This window comes from Rhinolophus sinicus, chromosome 16 (genome assembly GCF_057876585.1).
Source record: "Rhinolophus sinicus isolate RSI-liver-muscle chromosome 16, RSI-T2T, whole genome shotgun sequence".
Classification (NCBI taxonomy): Eukaryota; Metazoa; Chordata; class Mammalia; order Chiroptera; family Rhinolophidae; genus Rhinolophus; species Rhinolophus sinicus.
The window spans coordinates 150,930,883-150,945,342 of record NC_142516.1 but is presented as its reverse complement, the minus strand read 5'-3'; the positions used below and the strand labels follow the sequence as shown (position 1 = coordinate 150,945,342).

Genomic DNA, 14,460 nt, shown 5'->3' with positions numbered 1-14,460 from the left:
TATTTATACTTTCGCTAGATAGTCTACAAAGAACGAGAATTTGGTTGATGACCCCTTCTCTACTTTCTATAAACTTTGCCATGACGCTACTGTTTTAATTACTCTTTCATAATGAAAAAATATCTGATCATTTTTTGTTATACCATGGTAATTTTCACATCTCTCCCATGAGTTAATTAACCAAGAATACAAGACAATCAAGTTTCAACAGAACTGTACTGCTTTCGGGAATTACACAAGATTTGCTAAATCTGCAAATGCTACTCATTTGCTAGCTGTCTAGACGTAGGACAACTAGAGTATTGCCAAAAGCAAATATTGGAAAGTAAAGGTAAAAAAAACAAAAAACAAAAAAAAACTCTGTCTTGAAGAAACTAATTAAATTTTTTCCATGTTTCTCAATGATTAAAACATACCAAATGCCATAAATTAATATCTCTTCTTGCAATGAGGGGCAACAATTACCTAAAACTGGCTGTTGAAGTATTTATTATAAGAATTTTGGCACCTCATTTACCCTTTCTATAAAGGGCACATATGAAATGTACTTCTAGAGATTACCCTATCAAGGAAGAGAAGTCACCATACTTTTTCAAAAGGTAAGCAAGCTGAATGACTATACATAATACTTCTGAAGATGTCTAAGGTTCTTTCCAGCTTCCAGACTGAAATTCTTAATCAGTTTTGCTACAATCATAATAATTTGGCATATTCTTTCACAGGTTAGGAAACCAGTTTAACCTACTGCTCAGAAAATTCCCTTGAGGAAGTTATATGGCTTTGCTTAATTCAGGTTTGCACAGGGGCAGTTTTGCAATCCTAAACATGAGAGAGGAAGAGGTAGAAATCGGAGGGGAGAATCTTAATAGTGTATTACTCCTTTTATTCTCTTCTTTCCTCCCTAAACTTCTCCCCCAGCCTTAAAAGTAAGTCTATGACCAGAGTGACTATTCCTGGATTGTTCCATTTCCAAATAAGATGATATAAGAATTAGTTTCAGATATGCAGACAGGAATTCAACATTGCTGCCCACACTAAAATTTAATTTGCTAATTTTTCAGGCATATGCTATAATGAAAGATAGCGTGAGAAAACTAGGTGTTTTTTTTTTAAATAATTATAGTACTATGACAAAGTTGAAAATCTTTTAAACAGTTTTCAATTTCATACAGCTCAATTTAAAAATAGATTTTGACTATCCACTCAAAAGGCAATCAGTTAGTGGCTAAGTCAACCACAGTTCCAAGCCCACGTATAGTTAAAATTATAAAAGAAATGCAATGTCACATAACCAATTTCCATTACCAGTTCTGGAATATTATTAGCTCCTCAGTAATAAAGATAAATACTGATTAAATTCATATTTAATTTTTCCATTTGGAAATGTATTAATATAAAATTTGAATGGTAGCTTAATAAGTTTAGATTTGCAAACCAAAAGTGCTCATAGTCTAAATCAACTGGTGAGAAAAATCTTTATTCATTTTCCTATTTCTTCTTTCCCCATAAAAAGGCATCTGTTCAAAAAGTAGCATAAATAAGTCTATTTTTATTACAAATACATGTTGGCTAGATTTACAATATGACTATTTTGATTGTACAATATGTCACTCATTAAATAGAAGGCTGTAATTTGACGCTACCAAGTGCCCAGAGAGTGGGCTAGTATCATTTCACAGAAGTATATTTAATAGTCACATTCTCCAAAGAATAATTAGGGACAGGATTCTCAATAGATGAGCATACCCGCTGAGGGATATGTTAGAATCACTTGGGAGACATTTTTGATAAAGATAAACATACACTAGGATTTCCAACTTCCATTCCTATTCTGATATAACTGACATATAACATAGTTGTAGTAAGATATAAACATAATGATTTGATGTATATATACATTATGAAATGATTACTACAATAACTTTAGTTAATATCCATACCTTAGTTCTTTTTCTTGTGATTGAGAACTTTTAAGATCTACTCTCTTAGCAATTTTCAAATATACAATACAGTATTGTTAACTATAGTTGCCATGCTGTACATTACTTCCCCCGTACTTGCTTATCTTATAATTGGAAGTTTGTTCCTTTTGACCACCTTCACCCATCTGTCGCCACGCAGCAGTTTAACCTCGCCACGCAACAGCTTAACCCTTTTGTTTCCTTCTACCTGCCCCCAAAGAAAGGAGAGTCTGTAAGATGGATCCTTTCAGGGACTTTGCTAAACCTTTGTGTTTGCACCTTATGCCTCCCTGTTTGGTCCCAGAAAGATGACTGGACAGTCAATGATGAGTAAGATTCCTCATGGAAGGAACAACTCAAGTCAGACGCAGTCGTGGGGACCAACAGGAGAACCCACGGGGTTCACAGGTGGGCACAGCCCCCACCTCCTTCAGGCTAAGGAAAGCCTCAGCCTCTGTGGCTGCATTCCTTCTCAGAACCTGCAAGGGAAGTGATTCAATGAGGTGCTCTCCATCTATTCATCTACATATAGGTTTTGTCCTTTGGGGAAGTTGAAACTTACAGTCCAGCTGTCTGCAGGCAAGGGTGACTGACTCGAACCGGTTTTCTATTATGATGTATAGAATTCACAGATGTTGAGATTGACAAGCTTTATCTTCTTTGCTTCCCCACCTAACTAATAAAAGTTATTGCGCAGGCCTGACCAGGTGCCACAACCCAGACCTTGAGGATGCCGGTCCCTTAGCCTCCGCATTTAAACTCTATTCATGGCTGCTGTCTTTTCTTAACCCTGCGCCGCCCTCCTCGCTCCCCACAACTCTCGTCATGCAGGACGCGACACCCATCACCGCCCCAGGTCCCCCGCAACCACCAATCTATTATCTTCTGTGAGTTCAGTTTTTTAGATTCCATATATAAGCAAGATCATACAGTATTTGTCTTTTTCTGTCTGACTTATTTCACTTAGCGTAACACTCTCAAGGTCCATCTATGTTGTTGCAAATGGCAAGATTTCCTTCTTATTTAAGGCTGAATAATATCCCATTTTACACACACACGCGCACACACACATACACACACTTTATCCTTTCATCCATTGATGGACAAATAACTTGGCTATTTTAAGTAATGTAAGACATTGTATTATATTATATTATATTATATTATATTATATTATATTATATTATATTATATGATATAAGACCCAGTCTTATTTTACTATAAGTCTTATAGTAAAATAAGACTGGGTCTTATATTAATTTTTACTCTAAAAGACGCATTAGAGCTGATTGTCCAGCTAGGTCTTATTTTCGGGGAAACACGGTATGTGTCTGTATTTACGCAAATATCATACTGTTTTGATTACTACATCTTTATAATATAGTTTGAAGTCAGAAAGTGTGATGCCTCCAGCTTTTCTTTCTTTCTTTCTCTTTTTTTTTTTGTCTTTCTTAAGATTGCTTTCGATTTTAAAGCTGCTGCAATTAAAATGATGCTGTAATAGATACACACATTATTGGAACTGAACAGAAAGTTTAAAAACACGCATACCTATATAAAAACTTGCTATGAGATGGCTTAGAATAAAGACTTAACTGTTCAATTAGTTACGTGGGGACCAATGATTTTCATATGAAATAACCAGAATTCTCTCTCTACTTCACAGCATATTCAAATACATTCAGATGGATTAAGGACCAAAACATAAAGAATAGTGTTTTAATTCTCACAAGAAAATATAGGAAAATGTCTTTATGACATCGTGAAGAAAAACCATTAAAGAAAAGTTGGATAAATTTGACTACATCAAATTAATACTTGTGCTGAACAAAAGATGTCATAAATAATTTTTTTTTATACAAGAAAACCAGAAATACACTCGAAGATGTTTGGAAAGTATGGAAGAAAAGATTAGTATTCAGAATATATTTTTAAAAATCTGTAAATTAGGGGAAAATAAATCCCTAAAGAATCCAACATAAAAGCAGGCAAAGGATACAGATAGGAAATTAACAAGTATATTTGTAATGCCTTTATTTATTTATTTATTTAAATTTACTGGGGTGACAATGGTTAGTAAAATTACATAGGTTTCAAGTGTACAACTGTGTAATACATCATCTATATATCACATTGTGTGTTCACCACCCAGAGTCATATGTAAATTAGTAATACTCTGGGAAATGCAAATTACAACACTTTTTCTATGTTGGGAATTGAGCAGTAAAAAAACATAGTAAAGTCCTTCCTCTAATGGCCATTATATTCTAGCATGTGCCTATGAGAGTTTAAACTCGTGTGTGTGTGCAGGAGGGCAGAGGGGAAAATTGGAGGTATTAAACAAAATTTGAGATACAGTGAAAAGTGCCATAAAGTCATTCAAACAGAATAATGTGATAGAGTGCAACAGCAATGAGAGGTTGAGAGTGGGCTATAATACATTTGACCAGAAACTTGAATAAGTAGTCAGCTGTCCAAAGAAACAGGGTTAACACCATTCCTATACCACACTTATATTATTGTATCAAGTAAATCAGATTTCATCATAATGCATTTTCATTAAAAAAAGTTATTTATGAATCCTAGCAAATACTGTACACATGTTATTGAATTATGATTTTGTTTTTTTTATCCAAGTTTTAAATCTGTTCCAGCTATAAGGGGAAAATTTGTAAACATGATACCCCCAGAAAAGACACAGAATCTCAATATATTTTTCCATATAAAATTCACATTTGCTAGTTGTGTTAATTTTTTAAAAATCTTTATAAATAACAGTCCTGATGAAATTGTGTGAAATCTAGTAAGGAAATTATCATAAAATGTATTTTTCATAGCCAAAATAATCTTGAATAAAAGGAACATGTACCTGAATATAATGACGAAGAACATACAGAATTTCTCCATTGTGAGCTTTTTCAGACAATACTGTGTGAAATTTACCAAATACTCTCGTACCCATTTCTGCATAGAGAATAACCACTGGTAAGTTCTCTTTGTTTGTAGGAAATTTATGATCTCCTTTAAAAAGATAAGGTCTGGGCCTAAAATGAAAACACAAAAAGAATTCAAAGTAAAGAGCATATGAGAAATATATCACAGCACTCTATAATTTATACTTATCAAAGAAGTTACAGGAATATATATGTATATATTTATAGCCAAAAAAATGCATACACATTATGAGAAAGAAAAAAACTATTAAAATTTTAATACTCGATATATACCGATAACAAAAGATGAATACAAGTCACGTTTGACTTCTGCAATTATAAGAGGTGCTCAAAGTGGTTACCATCAGCGTGCAGACACTTCTGATTACAAGAACTACTGCTTGAGCAATGTCGACCAAAGCATCCACTTATATACTTTTTTTGGCATACACACACACACACACACACACTCCTAAACACGTATTATCACAGAAAGAATTTGATATCCTGTGGTGACTGCACATAACGTCTACTAAACGACAGAAAAAGAAATTTTGTTAACCCAAAATTGAATATTAAAAATACAAGATTCGTTATCTTTAAACAACATATAATGGCAACATTTTTCAATGAAATAAAATTTATATTTTCTTCAGTTAGAAGAATAGAATTTTTTAATGGTTCATTATTAGAGATTTTATTTCAGATATGATAACCTTGACCAATTGATTATTATGTAATATAGTTACAATAGAAAACCCTATGAGTGCTTTTTAACTTTCTTGTCAACTAAAAACTACCTAGCAATGGCTTTATTTAACAAAGTGAAGTAAGTTCTGGGTTACTTGAGACTGCTGTTGAGTGACATTTGTGATCAGTTGTATGACAATACAAGTGTAATGAAAGGTGTAAACAAAGCCATTTGTTTTCTAATTTTTTTGCAATTACAGTTGATAGTCACTATTCAGTCTCGATGTGGCTTCTTCTTTATACCCTTAGTTAGGAATTCTGTTCAGCTAGTTTTCAGGCTGTTGTCAAAAGTTATTTTCTATAATTTAGTTGTAATTTTCATGTGGTCATGGGAGGAGGTGAGCAAAGCATATACTTACTCTGCCATCTTAACCAGAAATCAGAAGAATATAATTTTTCACTAGTATAGCACATTTAAAAATGAGTTTCAACTATTTAAAAAACAAAGGTACCATATCATAGAATGATTATCAGTACTTAATATGATAACAACTCATTAAATCCTCAAGAATAATCAAAGAAACAGAGAAGTCCTATAGTCTGCCCCTATCATAAATAGACTTTGATACCTTCTTATTTGCCAGACACTATGCTAGATTCCTTATACATGTTAATAAATTCTCTCTTCATAACAATTCCTTTAGACAGTTACTAGCATATAGTTAAACTTCTAATTTTCTGAGGCTCAGACAAATTAAACATCCAGGACAAGTTCAAATAGAAAGCCAGAATTTCAACTCATATGTCTATGGAATTCCTAAGCCCACATCTTTTAACAATTTATATTGATAGAAGGAAAAACAAAAGGAAATGAATTTAATATAACAAAGGTGTTAGGAAATAACCTTTTATTTAATGAATTCAGATCTCTCCAATCTTTCAATCATTTACTACCTTTAAATAACAATGCAAAGTAAAGGAGAGAGGAAGAGGGCATGCTAGTGAAAAACACTGGATTTTGAAATCAAGCAGAGGTTAACTATTTAACCTCTAACCTCTATTTAACTATAAATCAAGCTAGCTTAACTATTTACTAGCTTTCTAACCTTGCACAAGTGATTTGGTCTCTCTTGGGCCTATTTCTGTACATGTTCAAGAGGAGGAATTCTAGCTACTTCCTAGGAATATCCTATGGATTTACCAAAATGCCTTGCAAATCATTAGCAGAGCATAAAGAACATGCTTGGTGCTCAAGAAATGATCATTTTTCTCTCACTCTTGCCAACACCCACTTATCTAAAATATAAACCAAGTATAGTATCAAGGGAAAAACGGAAGGAACCAAGTGTTGGATGGTATACCACCATTAATAATAAAAGTAGGGGGTATATATCTATGTAATTATGATTTATATATAGTGTTACAAAGAAACAACGGACCCAAAATGGAGTCACTTTTGCTAAGCCTCACCAAGACTTACCACCTAACCTATTTGGAGTTTCAGTCCCTCCCAGGAATGGAACTGTAAATCAATCAATTTGGAATTTCCTGGTCAACACTAAGTAGTCAGGGAGGCAATCCGTCTAATAAGACCCCAGGCCTTCCCTAAAGGGAAGGTAACCTTGCAGGAAATAAACTAATCTTTTAACTTCCTTGTCCCACCCTCTTTCTGTCTATAAAAATCTTCCATTTTGCACAACTTCTTGGAGCACCTTTCTGTTTACTAGAAGGATGCTGCCAGATTCACGAATCATTGAATAAAGCCTATTAGATCTTTAAATTTACATGGTTTATTTTTGTTCTTTAACAATATCTTGACTATTTGTAGAAGAACATAAAAGAACTTGATAGCACTGATTGTCTTTTGGGATAAGATCTAGAAGTCTAGACTAAAAGAGAATTTTATAACTGCTACATGTATGTATTGCATTATTCTAATTTTTAACGGTTAAACTTAATACATTGGGAATATATTCTTTTAGTGTAAATTAACAAAATGCATCAAAAAATTAAAGGAACAAATTCTGCACTAATGATATATAATACATCCGACAAGGGGTTAATATGCAAAATACAAAAATATATAAACTGATATAACTTAGTAATACCAACAAAACAGTCCAACTAAAAATGTTCAGAGGACCTGAATAGACATTTCTCCAAAGAGGACGTACAGATGGCCAACAGACACATAAAAAGATGCCCAACATCACTAATCATCATCAGGGAAATACAAATTAAAACCACAATGAGATATCACCTCACACCTGTCAGAATTACTATCATCAATAAACCAACAAACAAGTGCTGGAGAGAATGAGAGAAAATGGAATGCCTGTACACTTTCTGGGGTTGTAAATTTGTGCAGCCACTATGGAAAACAGTATGGAAATTCCTCAAAAAATTGAAAATTGAGCTGCCATACGATCCAGCAATTCCACTTCTGGGTATTTATCTGAAGAAAACAAAAAACTTACTCGAAAACGTACACTCGTGTTCCCCACTATGTTCATTGCAGCCTAGTACTAGTAATAGCTAAGACAGTGAAGCAAATTAGATGTCCATCGACAGATGAATGGATAAAGAAAATGCGGTATGTATACATACACAATGGAATATTATTCAGCAATAAAAAAGAATGAAATCTTGCCATTTGCGAAAACATGGATGGACCTAGAAGGTACTTGGGTAAATGAAATAAGTCATATAGGGAAAGACAAATACCATATGATTTCACTTACATGTAGAATCTAAAAAAACAGAACAAATGAATAAATAAAATAGAAATAGACTCACATGAAGAACAAGCTGATGGTTGCCAAAGAGGTGGGAGGGTGGGGATATGGGAATAAAAACAAAACTTATGCTCTTACCCATTATACTATGGTATCTGAGACAAGTTTTGTACAATACAATTTATACCATCACTATTATTGGATGATATAATAAAACACAAAATCATATAGTTCAACTAGAAAATAAAATATTAAATAAGGTTAATTCTCTCATACATACAATAATTGTAAAAAGAGTTAGACAAAAGAAATATGTATATGGCCTCCGGGAGCTAGCAAAAAAAAAAAAGAGAGAGAGAGAGAGAGAGAGAGAGAGAGGAACATAGCAACTTTTAAGTTGCTTTCTATTGACTCACTCGGGTTTCATGAACTAGATATATATAGGATTCTTTTTCATTTATTGACATATAACTAAAATTCTAAAGCATGTTTATATCACATCATATCTTATATGCTTATATTATTCTGTATGTAAAGAAAATTATTTTGTAGTCAGAAGTAGGTAATATTTTCTTTACATTTTTAACCCTCCCACAGTAGTTACAATGTTACTGTACACAGTAAGAATGAAAATTCCCAAAATCAAAATTTAAAATGAAACTGAATTTTTTTATCAAGAAGTATAATTTTATTGTCTGTGTCTATGAGTTTTTGTTTCTCATTTGTTTGTCTTGTTCTTTTGTTGTTTTTGTTTTATATACCACATATCAGACAATAGTTTAGTGATTACCAGAGGGTAAGGGGGGTGGGGGATGGGAGGTGAGGGTAAGGGGGATCAAATATATGCTGATGGAAGGAGAACTGACTCTGGGTGGTGAACACACAATGGGATTTATAGATGATGCAATACAGAATTGTACACCTGAAATCTATGTAATTTTACAAACAATTGTCACCCCAATAAATTTTAAAAAAAAAGAAATGCAAAAACAAAAGGAAAAAAAAAGAAGTATAATTTTAAATACGAAAAAATAAAAAAAAATTACATTACTTATTTGAGCTAAACAGAAATTGAGAAAATATTTTGATGATAACCACTGTCTGATATTCTATAGAGAAACATTCCTATAATATTCATGACAAACTCAGAGACATACTTTCTACAATGAACTATGGTAAGTAAAATAACTAATTATTCAGTTTTCTGACAGGGCTGTGAAGTTGTACATGTACAGATTATATTTTCTATTAGAGAGAAACTCAAATTTCTATTTTGTTCAATTATTATAGAATAAAGATTGCCAGTCGAAATAACTTTCACATTTTAAAAATGGATACATGACTATTGTTTACTAATAATCAACTTAAGTTATTATAAATCAAAATCACTCAAGTACTCACTAAATCTTGACTAACAGAATAATGAAAACTTCTCATTAATTATTTGGCTTAAAGTTTGTGATATTACTTGATATCAATATGGATATAAACATCACTATGTTTATTTCAGGTTTGTAAAATTATATCAAGTGTCTTTGCAGTGGTTTACAGTTTGGCTCTGATAGTATGTATGCACATTCAACCACTTTTTTTATTTTAATAAACTTCTTTTTGAAGTATAAAAGTTTTACATGTGGGGGAGAGAAAAATAATTTTCTTCCTACCTTTCTAAATTCTTCAGACTGGACTAATAATTAAATTAATATGCGACAGATTAACAGAAGAAAATGTCCAAATTTATTACATATGTACATACAGAAGTCCATATGAATATGGCACCTGAAAACAGACTGGGCAGTTAAGGTATACATGCCATCTTGAGCAAACGAGGGGTGGAGGTTGATATTTCAAAGAGCAGGAAGGCCATTCATATGAAGATAGAAAAGCAAACATTTGGTAAATAAATGTTTGCAGAGTCATCTTTAATAATGGGACACAGACAGGACTTTGATCAAACGGGCCTTGTTTCCTTCCTCCCTGTCTATCACCCTTAGTTCACATTAAACTATAGTTATCCATGATGATAGTTCCCTTCCTGGAGTAGGTCCTCTAAGTTCTTTTAGGCAGTCCCAGGGAGGCAAAGGTTCTTTCTGAGCCTTTTGATTCTTAAAAATAACCAACTTAAAATAATATCCAAAGAGGTATATTTTGGGACAGCAAAATCTGCTTCCCCTTATACACATTCATCCACTTTCATCTGTTTAAATTACTAACATTCTACACAGATATGATTTCTAAAATATTACTGTCAATGTTTAGATATTTGAAACATGAAATAGAATTTTATCAGCCTCAAATAAGATTTGACTTCATCATTAATCTCTTCTACAACAGATGAAGAGATATAAATGTGCAAAACAAGAGAAATTGAATTAGCTGCCATTCTTCATAAAAACCTATTAAAACAAATGCAAAATGAATATAATAGTAAAATCATACTTCACATTTAAAAAGAGAAGTGAAAGAATCTTAAACTAGGTGAAATTATTAAAATCATTCTCATTTTCACTGATACCGTGGAACTCAAATGGCACAAAGTCAAATGGATTACCATCAAAAATTGATTTTTATCAAATCAGTGCTGTAGAAGTACATTTAGTACAGTAGTATCTTATACAGGGTATCTTATATTTTAATATTAGTATGAAAGATAATGTTTTCAAATAATTTACTATTGTTGGTAATTGGAAAAGCTGCTAATGAAACAATGCTAGATCAATCCTGAGGTTGAATAAAAGAAAAAAATTAGAAGAAATGGAATAGATTTTCCAGGGGCAAAAGTAAGGGCTCATCTACGAGTTATTCATGAGTCTGTAATAGAGAGCATCTTCCTACACCCATATACACATACCTTTCAAAATTTGTTACTATGATTACTTCAGGAACTGACATATCATAGGTTAAAAAAAAATTACCCCACAGCTACAGAGAATTACTGGGTAAGTGGGAAATGGTCTTTAAAAATTGAATAGGTTACATTTGAAAACAGAAATTTTCATTTGAATTGAGTATTATAAAGGAAAATAATACAAATTAGCACTGGTGAAAATGTTAGAAATGGAGTGTAAAACATAACCAGCTGTCTGAAGAACAATTTTGAAATATGTACCAATTTTAAATCATACACTTGTTTATCTAGTGATTCTAATTTTAGAAACATCTAAGACAATATCAAGGTAACTATATAAAGATACAGGTATAAGGACATTCAATTACGTAGTATTTATAATAGAAGAAAATATAAAATATACCAGAAAGGGTCATATAATTAAAAGTACTTGTTGATTAATATACAATTCATTTGCTAAATATTTTTGAGCATTTACTATGTGTCAGGTGGAAATAAAACAAACAATATATATTGGTCCTGCTACACAATGACAAAGCATACCTATCTTTATATTTATTTATGTGTATGGCATATAAGGATGTATAATTTAGTGAGGGAAGGTTTTAAGATATACTTTGAAGTACAATTCCATGTTGGTTAAAATAGACATATATATCTACATTTTAACATATGTATGCATTAAAAAAAAGAATATACCAAACTGTTAACAGAATTAATGGGTCACTTTCCCTATCTACTTTGCATTTTTCTGAAGTATCTGAATACTTTTATAATGATCACGTGTAATTTTTTTTTTTTTTTTTTTACTTTAAAAATACAGCCTACCATTGTGGACAAAAAGTTTAAAATTACAAAAGATGAGGGGCATGCTGATTTGAAGTGGATTTGGAGAGCAGTCCTTATCACTACATTTCCCAGCATCTCCAAATAACATTTTCAAAGACACAGAAAAAGACAAAAACTCTTAAATGAAGTTGAAACTAATATAACCCTTAAACCATAATCGGGGAGCAAAACCCACTAAATATAAAATACTATACACAGTTTAACTTAGAATCATAACTGATGGTCAGCCTTACCACATAAAGCACAATACCTTAGGACCTGAAACACAATATATTAGTCAAAAGGAAAGCTAGAATGATTCTTCGTCTCTTCTCTTCAGGTTCAAAGATCCCTGGTTTGGGTTTGCACAGATCCAAGTAGTATTATACTAAAATGTGATTTACATATCTGGGAGAAAGTGACAGCAATCATCACCATCCTAAATGAGTGTAACTTTCTCCCCCTGCTTCCAACAAGGAAACAAAACTTATTAAGGAGCTTTTTAGAAAAATAGGACATGAGAACATCACATAGTAAAAAAGGGCAACTTTGATGCCTTAAATGTGTTATGATTGAGGGGAAAAAAGGAAAATAAACCACGTGTTTAGTTCAACCAAAGGCAACAGACTCAAATAATATGAATGCAAAAGGTAATAGATTAGAACAATGGCCAAAAAAAAAAAAAACTGAATAAATTTTATCAGTCATTTCTTTAAAAAAACACAAAAATCTAATCTGGAAACACTGAAAGAAAATGGAGAAAATTTAGCAATGAGAAATAGCTACAGAGAGAAAAAAAGATTAAAATATTTATATTTCCATGAACATATGTAGATACATAAACTATATGCTCAAATAAGAAAAAACAGCCACCATGGATCAATACTGATAGAGTGTCATAAAACAAGAATTAGGTGTCTAAGGTTCACAAAGAGAAAAAACAGTAATCTAATGCTATTGATAGCTTCTGTCAGGCAAGAGAATTGATTTTACCCTACCTTACAAGCTAACAAGTTTGCCTTTTACTTTTTCATGGATGCTGGTAGAAGATATGAGACTTCTAGGTCAGAAACAAAAAACTTTAGTAGTAATGGCACACAAGCAGCATGAGCATTAGCATGTTTGCATCAGTTTCCCATGATCCTTATATTCAACGGGGGTGAAATGGACCCACAGAATGCTACACATGCTACTTCCCGTATTCATTTGTAGGAAATACTTGGAAGAAGTAAAAAAAAAAAAAAAAAAAAAAAAAAAAAGAAGTTGAACAACACATTCTAAAAATGCAACTCTATATTGTTGTTGTATGATTTTTTTTTATTTCCAAGGTACACATTTCAATTTATATTTAAAGCGACAGTCTAAATAAATCCATAGTTCTATATATTTATTGTTTATATAAAACATATCTATTTTATGGTATTTTGGTATAATTTATATTCTAAAATAAACAGCTAATCAAGACAAAATACTGAAAAGTACTTACATATTTTAGAAAACGACTCAGACTACCAGCTCATATATATTCAGCTTTTCAATACAGCACATTCTTTAATATACAATATCTTGAAATACTAAAATTTTGTATTATAAAAAATGTCTGTTATTTTGACCGTCAACTCTTTATAAACCACTTCTTTCACTATAGGCTAGCCTTCATTTACCTTGAAGTGGCCTTCTTCAGCAGCTTTTTAATTTCATTAACTTTACATGTGTGTTTCTTATGGATAACCACAAATGCATCACAACCATCTGGTGGTGGCTCATCAGCTGCAATCTAAGATTTCAAAGATTATATTTAGCTACAGGAGTTGATAATTACAATATGATTTAAAAAACTCACACATTACTTTGATTAAAATAACTCATCAACTACTATTAAGTTATTGCTCTAATTAAAGTAAAAAATACCTATACGCAAGCAGAATCAAATATTTTAACAAAATCAACTTTATAGTAAAAAATACATGCTTCAAAGTTGTTGAAAAAGTTTAATTAAATTAAAATTTTTAGTATATGAAAATTCATTTTAATGCTCTGTCCTGATAATTTCCTTATCCCAAATAACTACGAAATTACGTAATATATTCAATTATTATAATCAATAACAATGATAACATAATCAGTGATAAGCTATGGAACCAGGTATTATAAGTTTATAAATCCTTTTGAACTAAAGATAGTCATTTAAGATAGATTTACGTACATGGCTAGCATCCTGCTTTGTCATATATCATTTGGATATTTTTACATACCTGTTGAAACATCTGAATAGTTGGAGAGTATGCCCTTATAGAAAGAGCAAACTTTAAGAGATTGATATGTAAATTGTCTAAGAATTGTCCAGCTTTCTTCAAGATTAAGTTGTAATAAGAATAATCTGACTCTATAAGAAGAATTCAAAAGAAAAGGACATTAATATTTCGTATACAACACATTGACACATTTTTATCACTATAATATGA

At 31.8% G+C, this 14,460-nt stretch overlaps 1 protein-coding gene across 1 annotated transcript in view; it reads right to left on the bottom strand.

Moving 5' to 3' along the window:
* The window catches only part of UGGT2 (UDP-glucose glycoprotein glucosyltransferase 2), a 146,511-nt gene that overhangs the window by 115,223 nt on the left and 16,828 nt on the right, over positions 1 to 14,460 (bottom strand). Inside the window, exons 3-5 of the mRNA XM_019737191.3 lie at positions 14,251 to 14,381; positions 13,660 to 13,772; positions 4,831 to 5,005 (exon numbers count right to left, since the gene is read on the bottom strand). Of these exons, the coding sequence (XP_019592750.3) occupies positions 4,831 to 5,005; positions 13,660 to 13,772; positions 14,251 to 14,381 (419 nt within the window). The remainder of the gene's footprint in view (positions 1 to 4,830; positions 5,006 to 13,659; positions 13,773 to 14,250; positions 14,382 to 14,460) is intronic.